Source organism: Geotrypetes seraphini, chromosome 11 (genome assembly GCF_902459505.1).
Source record: "Geotrypetes seraphini chromosome 11, aGeoSer1.1, whole genome shotgun sequence".
Lineage (NCBI taxonomy): Eukaryota > Metazoa > Chordata > Amphibia > Gymnophiona > Dermophiidae > Geotrypetes > Geotrypetes seraphini.
The window spans coordinates 5,895,270-5,910,481 of NC_047094.1; the positions used below are offsets into that span (position 1 = coordinate 5,895,270).

The window sequence follows — 15,212 nt, forward strand, 5'->3', positions numbered from 1 at the left end:
CCCCCCTCACCCTTTGTGGAATTCCCTTCCTGTCCCCCTGCATAAAGAACTGCCTTTGAAAAAAGGTTAAATAGTTGTTGAAGACTCTTTTTTTTTTAGTTTGACCTTTGGTGCATAGTCCCCTGGGGCTGTGGTCTTGATTCAGAAGCATCCTAGTATGAATGGAGTCTCTTGTTGTATGTGACTGTCCTATTCTTATGAGGTTCCCTTTCTATTTTAAATACATTTTTATGATAAACTGCTTTGACCTGTCCATCAGAAAAAGTGGTATAGCAAATTTTATTAAATATTAATTCAAAATATTGCCACCAAAATGATACATGAACTATACTGAAAGCCTTGTTCAGAGTAGGGATGGGCAGCAAGAAAACGTTTGCTTCAAGCCGTTTCCCGTATTGTTTCCAGGAATGTTCGTGTCAATCATTTTCCCTGGCATTTGTTTTGTCTTGGGAGTAATGTCATTGAGTCAGCATTGTTTTGAAAGAGGACACACTATCTGGAAATTGGGCATGCCCTTTCTGATACAACATATGCACGTGCATAATTGTTCACGTGTGCACAACGGTGCACTGTCAGGAAAAGAGAGCGAACAGTTTCAGAAAAAGTGGACTCTTTTTCCAAATACATAGTGCACCGACTTTCAAAAGAATGGACATTATTATTGGCAAATGAAAAACACAAATTCTTATATTTCCTCTGCACCATGGGATATGTCATTGCAAATGACAGCACATCGCTAACAACTCAGAGGGTACAACTTGAAGCCCCTCAAATATCTAGCAGGATTCATTGAAGGGCAAGCGGGTAGCTTTTCTTTCTTTTTAATAGATTGGGAAGTTCAAGATCAAGGGGTCATCACTTGAGGCTGAAGGGTGGGAAAGAAAAAATGTGAGAAAATAACTTTTCATTGAGAGAGTGATGGGTGTATGCAATAAACTTCCACTGGAGATTATAGATTCCAAAACATTGCCAGAATTGAAACATATATGGGACTGACTCATAGGGACCTCAGTGGCCTGAGTGGGTCAAAGGGGTCCTTATCTGCTGATATCTTCTGTATAGAACAGCATGAACTTTTTGTACACTTGTAATATTCGCAAGGTTAGCTTTCATCGTTTTTCAACTTTCTTCTTCATTTATAGGTCAGATTAAGATTAAAGAACACTGAAGCTGGCACATGCCCAGAGCCTATGACCATTTTCCTATATATGGTGCAGAGGTTTCTGTCAGCAAATGTAATTCTTGGCTGATGAAACTGAGGTGGAAGCTTCCGGTAAGAGATACACTATGGCCATCTACAATCTTCTACCTTAGAATGTACTGATAAGAGCACAAAACTTTGTGCCTCAATAAACTGATTACAGTAGTCTGTCATTCTTATTGAATAAAGCTGGAAATGCCAAGAATACATCTTGAAAAACACACTGTATTATGGGGATAATTTGGTGATTGTGCAAATTATAGATATATATCACGTCTAACACACTCAAATTTTCATGCCAGAATTTACAGAAGTGTGTCCACAAATGCAAAGTGCCCACTTAGGGCTCATTTTACAAAGGTGTGTTATGGCTTAACGTGCGGAATAGCGTGCGCTAAAATGCCGCGCATGCTAGCCGCTACCACCTCCTCTTGAGCAGGCGGTAGTTTTTTGGGTAGCGCACGCTATAGTGCGCTAATCTGGTGCGTGTGACTGCATGGGTTAAAGACTGGCTCAGTGGCAGACTTCAAAGGGTGGTGGTAAATGGTACGCCCTCCAAAATGTCGGAAGTGATCAGTGGAGTGCCGCAGGGCTCAGTCTTGGGTCCAGTCCTATTTAATATCTTTGTACGGGACCTGCCTGAGGGACTATGAGGTAAAATTGCATTATTTGCCGATGACGCTAAACTGTGCAATGTAGTGGGCAAAAGCACTGTGCCCGACACTATGACACAGGACCTACTTTTACTGGAACAATGGTCTACATCTTGGCAACTGAGTTTTAATGCCAAAAAATGTAAGATTATGCACCTTGGCAGTGGAAACCCATGCAGAACTTACACCCTGAATGGTGAGACCTTAACAAGAACTGTGGCAGAACGGGACCTAGGAGTAATCATTAGTGAAGATATGAAGACTGCCAATCAGGTGGAGAAAGCTTCATCCAAGGCTAGACAAATGCTGGGTTGCATCCGAAGAAGTTTTGTCAGCCGAAAGCCTGAAGTTGTAATGCTGCTGTACAGGTCCATGGTGAGACCTCATCTGGAATACTGTGTTCAATTTTAGAGGCCACATTATCAAAAGGATGTGGTGAGAATGGAGTCAGTTCAGCGTATGGCCACTAGGATGGTCTCAGGACTCAAGGATCTCCCATATGAAGACCGTATGCATAGGTAAGTTGCAGCTATACTCTCTCGAGGAACGCAGAGAGAGGGGAGACATGGTAGAGATGTTCAAATATGTTACTGGCCGTATTGAGGTGGAAGAAGATATCTTTTTCCTTACAGGATCTAAGGCAACAAGAGGGCATCCGTTAAAAATCAAGGGTGGGAGATTTCATGGTGACATTAGGAAGTATTTCTTCACCGAAAGGGTGGTTGATCTTCCACTTCAGGTAGTTGAGGCCAGCAACGTGCTCGATTTTAAGAAAAAATGGGATAAACATGTGGGTTCACTTCGAGGAAGTGTTTAGGAGGGAGGGTTCTTCGAGTGGGCAGACATGTTGGGCCGATGGCCCTTTTCTGCCGTCATATTCTCTGTTTCTATGTGTGCTAAAAATGCTAGCGCACCTTTGTAAAAGGAGCCCTTAGACTGAGTAAAACTGTGCAAAGTCTTTTTTGAAGCAATCACAGAATAATACATTATAAACTACATGGCTGAATCAACGGTGGAAATAAACAATGATAGAAAGAGTACACAATATGAGTAAGTGGAGCAAAGATGACACTTTCCATTCAAAACTGTTTGCTAAACAGGACCACAGCTCTGATTTACAGAATCTGGACTGGTCTCCAAGTCTATGCTGGGGAGGGAGAGGGGGGAAGAAAGGCTTAGTAAATCATAATTTCAAATTTCAAGAAAGTAATTTACAAGGTCACTTCGTACTGCAAGAATTCCAAGGACACTGAAACGTGGAATCTTTTCCAGCTCCACCCCTGGGAAAACCCACTTGAGTCTTGGACTGTGCACATATGTCAGATTCTAGTAGGATTAGAGCAGAAATCAAAGACTGCATTCCAACAGGTGCACATGTGTTTGGAGAGGAAACCAGCTTCACGCATTAAGGCCACTTTGCAGTGCTTGTCAACCTCATTATCCCAGTTAAGAAGGAAACATAGCAAGTGTTTGGGTACCATGACACGCGAGGTATCATCAATCACCCAGATTCAATCCTTCATAATGACCTTGCCATCCTTTTCTCCAGAATTCTCACTGCTTCCATAATCCAGTGTACAAGACTGCTCTAGGAGGAACGGTTAAGTCACAGGTGTTATCTAATAGATATGTTTCTTTTTAATGGGGAAACTGGGGATTAATATCCGGCTTTCCCTCAGAGTGTTTGTTCAAGCAATAAATGCTTTGAAACCATTGTTTCAATTGGAGAATACAGCCACATGAAAATACTCTCGGACATAACGATTCCTGTACAAAGTGCACACTGGTGCTAGAATTAAACAGATGCTGAAGTCCTCAAGCTTGCAGGTTTCTATTATAAATGTAACATAACACTGTGCTTGGTAACTGCGTAACCAGAAGTTCAACACGGTTTACAAAAGATTATTAACAGTAAACATAGTGCATGGGATAGAATAAATTAGTTAATCAAATACTTGGAAAAAAGATAGGTCGTCAGCTGTATTCTGAAATGTTTGTAGGAAGCTGTGATCAGTAATGGTCGAAATTCTTTATCATGAAGAGTTGCTTGAAACGCTAAAGTATGGTTAAGAAATTTTTTACTTTTACAGCCCTGGACAGAAGGAAAGTTAAACAGGGCATGGGTTTTTCTGCTACGTTTGTATGAAGCTAAGAAAAATCTATTGTCCAAATAGAGAGGGGCTGTACCATATAGAGCCTTATAACAGAGGCAACCCAGTTTAAACAATACCCGGGCCTCCATAGAAGGATGTTACATGATCATATTTCTTCAGACCGTAGATTATTCTAACCACTGTATTCTGTATTAGTGCAAGTCTTGCTAGTTCTTTCTTGGTTATTGTCAAGTAGACAATATTACAATAGTCAAGAAGACTCAGTAATAACGACTGAACCAGTGGCAAATTCAAAGTAAGATCTAATTGTTCGTAGCCTCAATAAAGTAAAACAGCTTTTACGTACTACTGCATCTATCTGAGTTTTCATGGTAATATAGTAAATGACAGCAGATAAAGACATGAATGGTCCATCCAGTTTGCCCTATAATTACAATTTCATGATTAAATTAAAATGACTTTAGAGGTCTACCCGGTACTGTTCTTAGGTTCCAACTACTAGAGTTACTGTTGAAGCTCACTCCAGCCTATCCAAACCATCTCCTCTGCGGGATTCAGATTGTGAAAATTTGCCCATTCATTTTCTAGTTAGAGATCCTCTTTGTTCATCCCATGATTTTTTCAATTCCAGCACCTCCCTCGGGAGGGCATTCCAGGCATCCACCTCATTCTCTGTGAAAAGGAATTTGCTAATGTATTACTCTTAAGTCTACGACCCCTCTACCTCAATTTACTGTATGTCCTCTAGTTTTACCAAGTTCCCTTCATTGAAAAGATTTGATCCTATATTAATACCTTTTAAATATTTAAATGTCTGTATCATATCACTCCTGTTCCTTCTCTCCTTCAGAGTATACATGTTGAGGCCTTCTAGTCTCTTCTCAAACTTCTTTTGGCTCAAACCCCCTACCATTTCCATCACTTTCCTCTGGACTGCCTTCAAGTCTTCGTACTGTATATCCTTGGCCAGATAAGGCCTCCAAAACTGAACACAATACTCCCAAGTGGGGCCTTACCATCTGTTTAGGGGTATTAACACTTCCTTTCTTCTGCTGGTTACACCTTTCTCTATACTGCCCAGCATCCTCCTGACTAAAGCCACCATCTTATCACACTGCTTCATCACCTTCAGATCCTCAGATACTATCACCCCAAGGTCCCTCTCCCTATCCGTGCATATCAGCCTCTCGCCTCCCAGCAGATACATCTCCCTCTGATTTCTACTCCCCCAATGCATCACTCTGTACTTTTTTTGCATTGAATTTTAGTTGCCAGACATTAGACTCCATTCTTCCAATTTTTGCAGATCCTTTTTCATGTTTTCCACTCCCTCTGGGATGTTCAATGTGTTACCAATCTTGGTATCATCTGGAAAAAGGCAAACCTTTCCTTCTAATTCTTTGGCACTATCGCTCATAAACAGAATCAGCCCCAGCACTGATCCTTGAGGCACTCCACTACACACCTTTCCTTCCACTGAGCAAATTCCATTAACCATTTGTGGGGGAGTCTGTGGTACAATGGTTGGAGCTACAGCCCCAGCACCATGGGGTTGTGGGTTCCAATCCTGCACTGTTCCTTGTGACCCTGGGCAAGTCACTTAATCCCCCAATGCCCCATATACATTAGATAGAGTGTAAGCCCACCAGGACAGATAGGGAAAAATGCTTGAGTACCTGAATAATTTGTAATCCGCATAGAATTGTACGATAGGCAGAATATAAATAAAATAAATAAATAACCGTCATCCTCTGACCTCTGTTCATCAACCAATTTCTAATTCAGTTCCCCACTGTGGGTCGTAATTTCAGCCTGTCAAGTTTGTTCAAGAGCCTCTTATGAGGAATAGTGTCAAAAGCATTGCTGAAATCTAAGTACATCATATCCAGCACACTTCCAATAACTGAAGTGAGGCTTACCAGCCTATAGTTTCCTGCTTCATCTCCATCCTTCTCTATGAAACATGTTCAGACTCCTCTACTTGGGTCACAATTTGTTTCTGTATCAATTTCCCACCTGTCCGATCGCCTTCCTCATTTCTACCCTATTCTCTAACATGCAGCTCAATTAATTCAAAATTATTTAAAACAATATGAATGTTACAGAGAAAGTTGTTAAACGTGTTTTTGTGCTGTTAAGGGGTATGATTTTTTTTTTTTAAATTTCTCTGCTAATTATGGTGCTATGGAAGGGCACAGCTAGAAAATACCCAACAGCAGATCTTCTCATCACTAGAGCTATGAACGATTTGCTACCCCAACCTTGAAGAAAACATCTCCCAAGTCACATCAGGAAGCTGGTGCAACTAGTGAAAAGGCTAAGATTAGCAGATAGATAACCCCCTTCAGCAACGCCTGCCACCAAAGCTGATAAGAGGGAAGATCTTGATAGAGAGAGTTGCAATAATCAAGCCTGGGGAAGACAAGATCCTTCATGGAAGAATAAATCAAGATCCTAGCGACTGAGAGAATTTAAGAATGAAGAAGAAACATTTCTGAATAACAGCAGAAAGCTGCAAATGGAAAGTAATATCCTTATCAAGAATAACCCACAGAAGAGAGGTCTCCAGCAAGGGGGAATGGAAGTTTTGCAGAACCCAAATCAATCTGTACATTATCCTACACTGCGAGTGAAAAGCGTTTATAAACAGTCCTTCATGAACTTCATGAAAGATGCAGCAGCCTATGGACTTTTCCTCCAGTAACTTGTCCAAACCTTTTTAAAACCCAGATATGCTCATCGCTGTGACCACATCCTCTGGTGATGAGTTCCAGAGCTAAACTATTTGTTGAGTGAAAAAATATGTCCTCCTATCACTTGTATACAAATAAATAATTACTACTAATATTTCAAAAGCCTGGAGCCTGTTCTTTGGCATGTCTAAATTTCCATTCTTTTTCGTACGCCTTTGCTGAACTCATACTTCTGAAGGAGACATCAGCTCCACGTTCATTCATCTTGTAATTAGCATCTTCTTCAATTGATTATTGAGACCAGCAATGGATACATAGCAGGGGCTTTAAGGGAGAAACTCAGTACGTGGCAGGACAGATGAACTGAAGTGATGATGTTTCTCCTTCCTAAACAAACCACCATCTCTTCCTCCCATGGTCAGAATGAATATGGCAAAGTAGCATTTCGCTGAAGAGTCTTCCATTTCATCTTTTATTTTCTTCACAGTTGCTGGTTTAACAAAATACAATCCCTGATTGCATTTGGAGTTTACTGTTTTTGAAATAAGCATTAGGCATTGAATTTTATAAATTCTGATTTGTGCCAAAAATGACACAGAGAAAACAATCTGTTCCTTTCAGACTATTTTCTTAGCATTCTATGTAACCTTCAATAATCTTAAGAAAACAGAAAGCAAAGATAACAGAAGAGAGGATTGACTCAATCTTAACTTCAAACAAGTCTTTTTAAATGCACTTTTGTTCAACAGATTTATTTATTAATCCCCAAATTGGACATCCCCAGGCAGACACAAAATGAATCTTAGGAAGGGGCATGGGACAAGATTTAAGGCCAGTCACGCAAACAAAATCTAGAATTGCATATAAATTGCCTTCAATTTAGTCCCTCATTCATTTCTTCCAATAACTTTGCCCTACCCAATTTCTCTGCCTATATGCCTCAAGTGCACTTGCATATTAAGTTCTTTCATCTGCATTGTGCTAATTCCATGGTGCCTATTATGATGTATCATTTATACTCTACGGTCTTGTATTATATTTTTATTACCTGATTGTTCTTTTGTGCTGTTTAATTGTATCATTGTATCATGTCACTCTTATTTCTAGGATTCAGGAGATATGCTTATGTTTGACCATTTCACTTTTTGTTTATCAAAAAAAAAAAAAGTTTCACAGGCTGATCCAAGATGGCCGCGATACAGACGCTCTGAGAGTGATGCATCTGACCGCTCCATTCAATCAACCTTTTTTCCTGCTCAGTCGGCTTTGCGGCCTGATTTACCTTTAGGATGCTGAAGAGAAGGGGCAGGAGTGCGGTTGGCGCCTCGTGGCGCTCTGATGTGCCCTCCTTCAGCAGAATCGACGAAATGTTGCGGCGATTGCAGGGGGCAGTTTTACCCATGTCAGCAACAAGCCCACTGAGAGTACCTGAACATAGTGAGATCGGGGTTGTCTCTCCTGGGCTAGAAACCACCTTAAGTCCCGACTTGAGAGCTCCACCTCCACGACCCCGGTCTACCAGCTCTCCAGGGGTAGAGGAAACCCCGGAGATGGGGGAGGTACTTTCCTCTGAGGCAGCAAGAACATTACTGGAGACTGAGGAAGCAGTGCTCTCTGATCAGGGAATAACTGCAGAAGAACCCGGGGTAGGACAAGCAACCGGAGGTGAAGGATTCCAGCCAGAACTTAACCAGGAAAGCTTTTCTTCTTCTGACGGTGAGCACTTTTACACCCAGCAAAGTTTTCCAATATGGGAGAAACCAGCACAAGTGACTTTAGACTCATTATGGGATCTGATTGCAAATTTTGCCAAAACTATTAGTCCCAATTTCCAATACATTGAAGTAAAATTGATCCAACACTCTAGAGAGCTGAAAGATTTGACTGCTAACTTGACTGTTTCAAAGGCTTCGTTTCAAAAGCTTGACCAAGATATTCTTATGACTAAACAAGTAAAGAAACTGGAAACACTTGAAAATAACTCTCGGAATAATAATTTGAGACTAATCAACTTCCCCAGATTAACTATGGTTACTCTTAGGGAAATGCTCAGGAGATATCTGATAGAAATTTTGCAAGTTTCAGAAGAAACTTTACCACCATTTGTTCAAGTTTATTACTTGCCAAATAAAGATGGGGCTCAATTGCAGTCTAAAAAACTGAATCAGGCACCATTGAATATTTCTAAAATTTTAGAAACATCAGATAGAGACAGTTATACCTTCTACAATGATTCTGACTGTAGCTCTTGCAATAGATAAAATATGGTTATTGAGACTTTTCTTTAAAAACAGACAGAAAGAGTTTCTTGGTTGTAAAATACAAATGTTTCCTGACCTTTCTAGAGAAACTCAAGAGCGACATAGAGAATTTCTATTATTGAAACCTGGAGTCACTTTACTGGGAGCGACGTTTTACTTGAGACATCCTTGCAAGTGTATTATCTGCTACCGTTCAGTTAAATATGTCTTTTTTGAACCTCAACAGCTAACTGCTTTTCTGGCTATGTCTTGACTGGATAAAGAGAAACCAACAGCTCTATAATTTATATAAACTGCCCATACCTCAGTTCTGTTTGTAATTTATCTTCTTATATTATTTTTCTTTTGCTCGCTTAAATGTAATCTTGGATCTATAGTTTGAGGACTTGAGTTGGGTTAGTTGAAAGAATTTTATTTAAATTGGTTTGATTATGATTTATATTGGATAACGGTCATATCCTACTACCTTATTTCTGTACAAGTGATTACTTGGTATGTAATTTGAAAATCTATAAATAAATAATAAAAAAAGTTTATGTTTATTAAAAACTTTATACACTGCATAACATCCTAAAAAGGATCCAAGTGGTTTACAATATATATTTTATATTCAATAAGAAAAGAACTCCATTTAAAAATAGAAAAGGAAAGAATAAAAGCACAAGTTTCTTTTTGGGTCAGCCCTAAGGAAGTCCCAAGGGAGGAGCCCAGAGCGCCTTAGCCAAACAAGGCCTTAGGCCCCTCCCCGTACATCACATGATGCACCGGGGTGGGGCCTAAGGCCAGCACTGTGTCGCAGGCCAGGCGAGGAGCAAGAGCACTTTGCGGTTCCTCCTGCTCCTAAAGACTGGAGGCCTGCAGAGCAGGAGCAACTGAGCACCCCTCCTGCTCTCAACATTTACAGGTACAGGGGAGGGGGCCGGGGCATTCGCCCGTGTCTGGTGGCAGGAGGGAGTTGGCATCCCTCCTGCAATATTTTTAAGTGGGGGGAGCATCGGGTAGCAGGAGGGAGTCAGCATCCCTACTGCCATTTGTGGGTCACGGGGGGAGGGGGCGTTTTTTTTTTGACAGGTCTGTCTTTTATTCATTTTTTTTTATGGGGCATGAATAAAAAAGACAGGCAGACCTGTTACCGACAGGTCTGCAGCAGTTGGGTTTTAAGATAGTAAAACTCGATTCAAAATAGCCAAGCAATTGTTAGTGAATCAATTGTTTGGCTATTTTGCATGGGGTTTTATTCATTTGCATGGGTGGATTGGATTGGGTAGGAGAATGATCGGGCAGCAGTTTAGTGAATCGGGTCGGGGTCAGGGTCATTACAGGATCGGTAGGTTTAGTGAATCTAGGCCAAAGACCTGACTCCCAAAAGTGGCTCTTCTGTTTTGTATATCTCTGCTGAAAGCTTAGGGGATTGTTTACTAATAGTACAACCACGAGGCCATAGAAATAAAATCCTATGCCAACCAATAATAAATAATCCCTGAGCTTTTTATCACAAAGATAGAAAACTGAAGAAAAACCTTGGAGAATCAGTTTGGCGCAGTGGTAAGAGCTACAGCCTCAGCATCCTGAGGTTGTGGGTTCAAATCCCATGCTGCGCCTTGTGACCCTGGGCAAGTCACTTAATCCCCCATTGCCCCAGGTAGATTAGATAGACTGTGAACCCACTGGGACAGACAGGGAAAAATGCTTTGAGTACTTGAATGTAAATCGACTATAAGTGGTATAGAAATACATAAATAAAAATAAATAAATAAAATCATGTCTAATCAAAAACAACAACGAATAGTCTCTTGTTTTTGTGAAATTTATTCTTGGAAAATACAACCTACAGTACTTTCTAACTTTATATGATGATGTCTTGTGCAGGAAGGAGGAACAGTGTTAGTTATGTTCCTTTTAATTTTTGTAAACCATGTCGAGCTCTATATTTACAGAAAAGATGCGGTATATAAGCTTAAGGTTTAGTTTAGTTTCTCATTTATTGCAGCCCAACCCTCAGACTATTTAAGCCACCTCTATGCAGCTATTATTAAGGATATGTAAGGTGACATGGGCTATGTGAGCTGTTGGGATACAGCTTTATTATCGCAAAGACTTTGGGCTCCTTTTACAAAGATGTGCTAGCGTTTTTAACGCACGCACCGGATTAGTGTGCGCTAGTCGAAAAACTACCTCCTGCTCAAGAGGAGGCGGTAGCGGCTAGCGTGCTATTCCGCACATTAAGGCCCTAACGTGCCTTCGTAAAAGGAGCCCTTTATGGTTTCTCTGATTCTCTGAGGAAGAGATTGCGAAACAAACTCATCAGAATGAGTCTAAAACAAGTTGGCTGACATTATCAAGATAAGTGGTTTTTACACTTTTGATATTATTTGTATATTATCACTGCAAGTTTGCACAGCAGGATTTTTGCACATTCATTACGGGTGGTGGAGGATGGCCAGTGATTGAAACTGTTGTCCACATTAGCTGAATGGCCAGTGGCATGTGAAAATGGACACATGATCTGAGGCTTTCCTCCTTCCACAAGAGATAATTGACATTTTTCCAGTCTTACATCTAAAGTTTTATGATTTTGTTTTGATTTTTGTAACCTTTGGTTGTTAATTTTTTGATTCTTGTTTTTGGGTGGGTTACTGAACCATAGAGAGGAGGACTAGGCCCATTAGCTACTCCAACCACTACATTAATGGTGGAAGATGGGCGCCCACCCAAACCCCTACTCTATTGCAATATAGGTGCCACCTGCAGGCATAAGGGCTATTGGTGTTGTAGACAGGTGGGTATAGTGGGGTTTGGAGGGGCTCACCATAACCTATAAGGGAATTCTGGTGAGATGTTTATGTGGCACTCTTTTTTGTGAAGTTAGCAGTGCCTTCTAAGGTGTTCCACTGCTCTGTTGCCATGTCTGGGTGGCCCTTCCCACATCCAAATAGTTTTGTTCTGGGTGTTTGGAACATGGATGAAATTTTGGTCAAAAATGTGGTATAAAGATGGACGTTCTGGCATTCTGGACAAATACGCTGGATGTCCAGATTCACGATTTTCAAAAAAAAAAATATTCTAGACATATTTTTCAAAAATGGGCATTTTCTTTTGCTGACTTTGGGCATCTAACGCCATATGTCCGAATCGGACTTAAACGTTTGTTTTGATTATGACCCTACATGTGTTGAATCCCAACCCACAATCCAGGAGTTGAAGAAATCCATAATTTTTTTGAGCACATGCTCCACCTCCTTAGCCTGAGAGCTAGTAAACATATCCAGTTAAGTCCCAAAGCCAAGCAAAATACCTGAGCAAATCCATGACAACGGGGTACAGGGGAGAATCTCTATCAAGATAAGGAATTAATGAATTGGTTTGCTCTGCAAAATATTAACAAGTGATAAATAGGCACAAAGGCAACCTGCTGTGTGCAATGAGCACCCAAGAGAGGCCTTTGATAATGCGTATACTCACAGAAACTCCCCACAGGATCTGGAAAATCTTCAAGCCTGTAAGAAGAGTAACTGAGGCAGAAAGGAGCAGGTTACACCAAACAATTGAGTGTATACAGAGAGGGCGGGTTGTATGGAATCCTCCAGGGACTAACAAAAAGAAGATTATCGAAAGTATAAACCTAATCTTCCATTCTGTTATTGAGGTCCCGAAAATAGCATCAGAAAGCACCACTACATTCACTCAATAAAACCGGGTAAAAGTATGAAGAGAGGACCAAGTAGCCGCCCTGCAAATTCCATCAGTATGAATAACGCAAGATCGAATGTTCTTTAAGTGAGATCAGCAGCTACTAGCCAAGGGCGATGTAAGTCGTGGAAATGGCAATTCGAATCCATTAAGCCTACCATGGCAAGGCACAGCAGTTAGAACAGCCTGAACTCAGTAGTCCTCTCCAAATAATAAAGCAAGACCCTCTGGACATCCAATTTGCATAAGATCTGATCTTTGCGCTCTGAACTTGTTGGATGACATGTAGGCAACCTAACCTCCTGGTTGACATGGAAAGCCAAGACCACTTTCGGCAAGAAGGAGAAAAACACCCACTTCCATAATATGGAGAAAGGGTTCCCTGTATGAAACATAACATAACATTTGTAAACCACAAAATCATATGGATCCTTGCGGTTAACAATTAATTTAAAAAGCTGGACATCAGGCAGTGAATTATAAAAAGAAAACATGCAATTGTCAATTATGAAAATTTATCATGCAAGTAAGTTTTTAACTGTTTTCTAAAATTCATATACGATGTAGAAGTAGAGAGAGTCCCAGATAGCTGTTTGATATCAAAGCAATCTATTATGAATTCTTTTATAATGACATCCTCTAGTCTAACCGATGGGAAATCAAACATTGTTGACATACATGGGGAATGTCGAAAACTAGAAAAATTAAAATGGTCCACTAGGTATCCTGGAGCCATACCATGCACCACCTTATAGCATAAACATCCAAACTTAAACAACACTCTTGCCTCGATAGGGAGCCAATGTAGCTCTCTGTAATATAAAGTTAAATGATCTGCCTTTTTTAATCTAAAAATTAGATATATGGCAGTGTTTTGTATCAATCACAGTCGATAATTTTTTCGGAGTCCACCCAAATATACGATACTGCAATAATCCAATATTCCCAAAACAAGTGATTGGACTAATAGTCTAAATGAACTATCGTTAAAATTTTTAATTCAAATGATAAGAATAAACAAGTCAATATACTTGCATACGGATTAGAAACTGATATTAAACAGTCAAATAAAACTGATACATGTTAACAACAAAAAAAAAATTTTTTAAGGAAATAATTATTTAATCCACAAACTTGTGATCCAAGAACAAAGAAAATAAACAAGAAAAAAAAAAATAAAGAAAATTATATATCTCACTAGGACAGATTAGAAGACATTGTTTTAACCCCCCAACTAGCTGGTTCATTAAATTGTTGGTAAAGTCTTGAACTATTCCCCCCCCCCTTCTTTAATCTAGAGCTATGACCCTTGATCGATAGTCCAAGAAGTCTTTTCTTCTTTTCTGTGTCTCTTTAGAGATATCTGGAAACAATCTGGTGAGCCGAGGAAGGTATAATTCGTGTGCTTGAAGAAAATTCAAAGAATTAAGTCTCTATCAAACTTTAAGGCAAACGTCACTATAAGAGTAGTTCTCTCAGATATTACTTCCAATGAGTTCTCAAGAAAGTTTAACCTATGCAGTCTGATAGATTTCTGTCCAAGTACACACCAAGTATCCTAATAGTTGAGACAATAGGGAAGTTTATTCCATTTATTCCATATAAAGCTTTGAAATATGCCATGTCGAGACAATGGCAACCAGAAAGGCAATCTTGATTGTTAGGTCCAGAAGAGAAGCATCCTTCAGTGGTTCAAGGCCTTGCAAAACGATGTTAAGATTCCACGAAAGGAAAGGAAGACGCAAGGAAGGACAGACAAAGCACACCCCTCATAAACCTGGTCACATCTGAACTTTCAAGGAGGCCACTGACAGACCTTTGTCTAAATCCTCCTGAAGGAAAGCCAGGACTACCGAAATGGGATCCTTCTCAGGCTCCACCTGATCCCTAGCACACCACTTTTGGAAAGTCTTCCAGGCTTTGGAATAAAAAGCCATAGTAGAGGGTTTATTTGAGAGCAAGAGAGTCAAGAAAGGAGTGTATGGTGCGGTGGTTGAAGCTACAGCCTCAGCAACCTGGGGTTGTGGGTTCAAACCCCGCCCTGCACCTTGTGACCCTGGGCAAGTCACTTAATCTTCTAGAGCCCCAAGTACATTAGATAGATTGTGAGCCCACCGGGACAGATAAGGAAAATGTTTGAGTACCTGATTGTAAAACCGCTTAGATAACCTTGATAGGTGGTATATAAAATCCTAATAAAAACTTGGAAAAAAAACCTTGAAACTTCAAGATAACTACCTCTGAATAACCGCACTTCATCAATTTTCTAGATCTCACTACCCACAAAACCTCAACCGACGACATTCGCTGGGAAATCGTCCCCTGGTCCGACCACTTCCTAGGGGCTTTCTGTCTCCCAATCTTCATGTCACATTTTGGGCCCCCATCCTGCACCTCAAATTCTATTACCTTCCGAAAAAAAATCTCGAGCAATCTGTTCTGGACCAATTTTCTTGATAAATTCTCCCCCATCCTAAACCAACAGAACCAGAAACTAATTGGCAAAACTGGGTCGCCCTCTCCGAGTCCACCTTCCATTCCCTAGCCCCTCTCTCCACTAAAACCATGTCCTATTCCCGTAAGGCTCCTTGGTACCTCCC

General features: G+C 40.5%; 2 protein-coding genes across 2 annotated transcripts in view; one reads left to right on the top strand and one right to left on the bottom strand.

Annotated features, from left to right (window-relative positions):
• LMF1 (lipase maturation factor 1) overlaps positions 1–15,212 on the bottom strand; it is a 376,591-nt gene that overhangs the window by 209,677 nt on the left and 151,702 nt on the right. The gene's annotated exons all lie outside the window — the stretch shown is intronic.
• LOC117345858 lies at positions 1,163–9,612 on the top strand. Its single transcript, XM_033915113.1, has 2 exons — positions 1,163–1,273; positions 7,830–9,612. The coding sequence occupies exon 2, from the start codon at positions 7,951–7,953 to the stop codon at positions 8,920–8,922; it is 972 nt and encodes a 323-aa protein (XP_033771004.1). The 5' UTR covers positions 1,163–1,273; positions 7,830–7,950; the 3' UTR covers positions 8,923–9,612.

Excerpts from the sequence above, each read along its gene's own strand:
- LOC117345858 (XM_033915113.1), top strand. The coding sequence starts at position 7,951 with ATGCTGAAGAGAAGGGGCAGGAGTGCGGTTGGCGCCTCGTGGCGCTCT.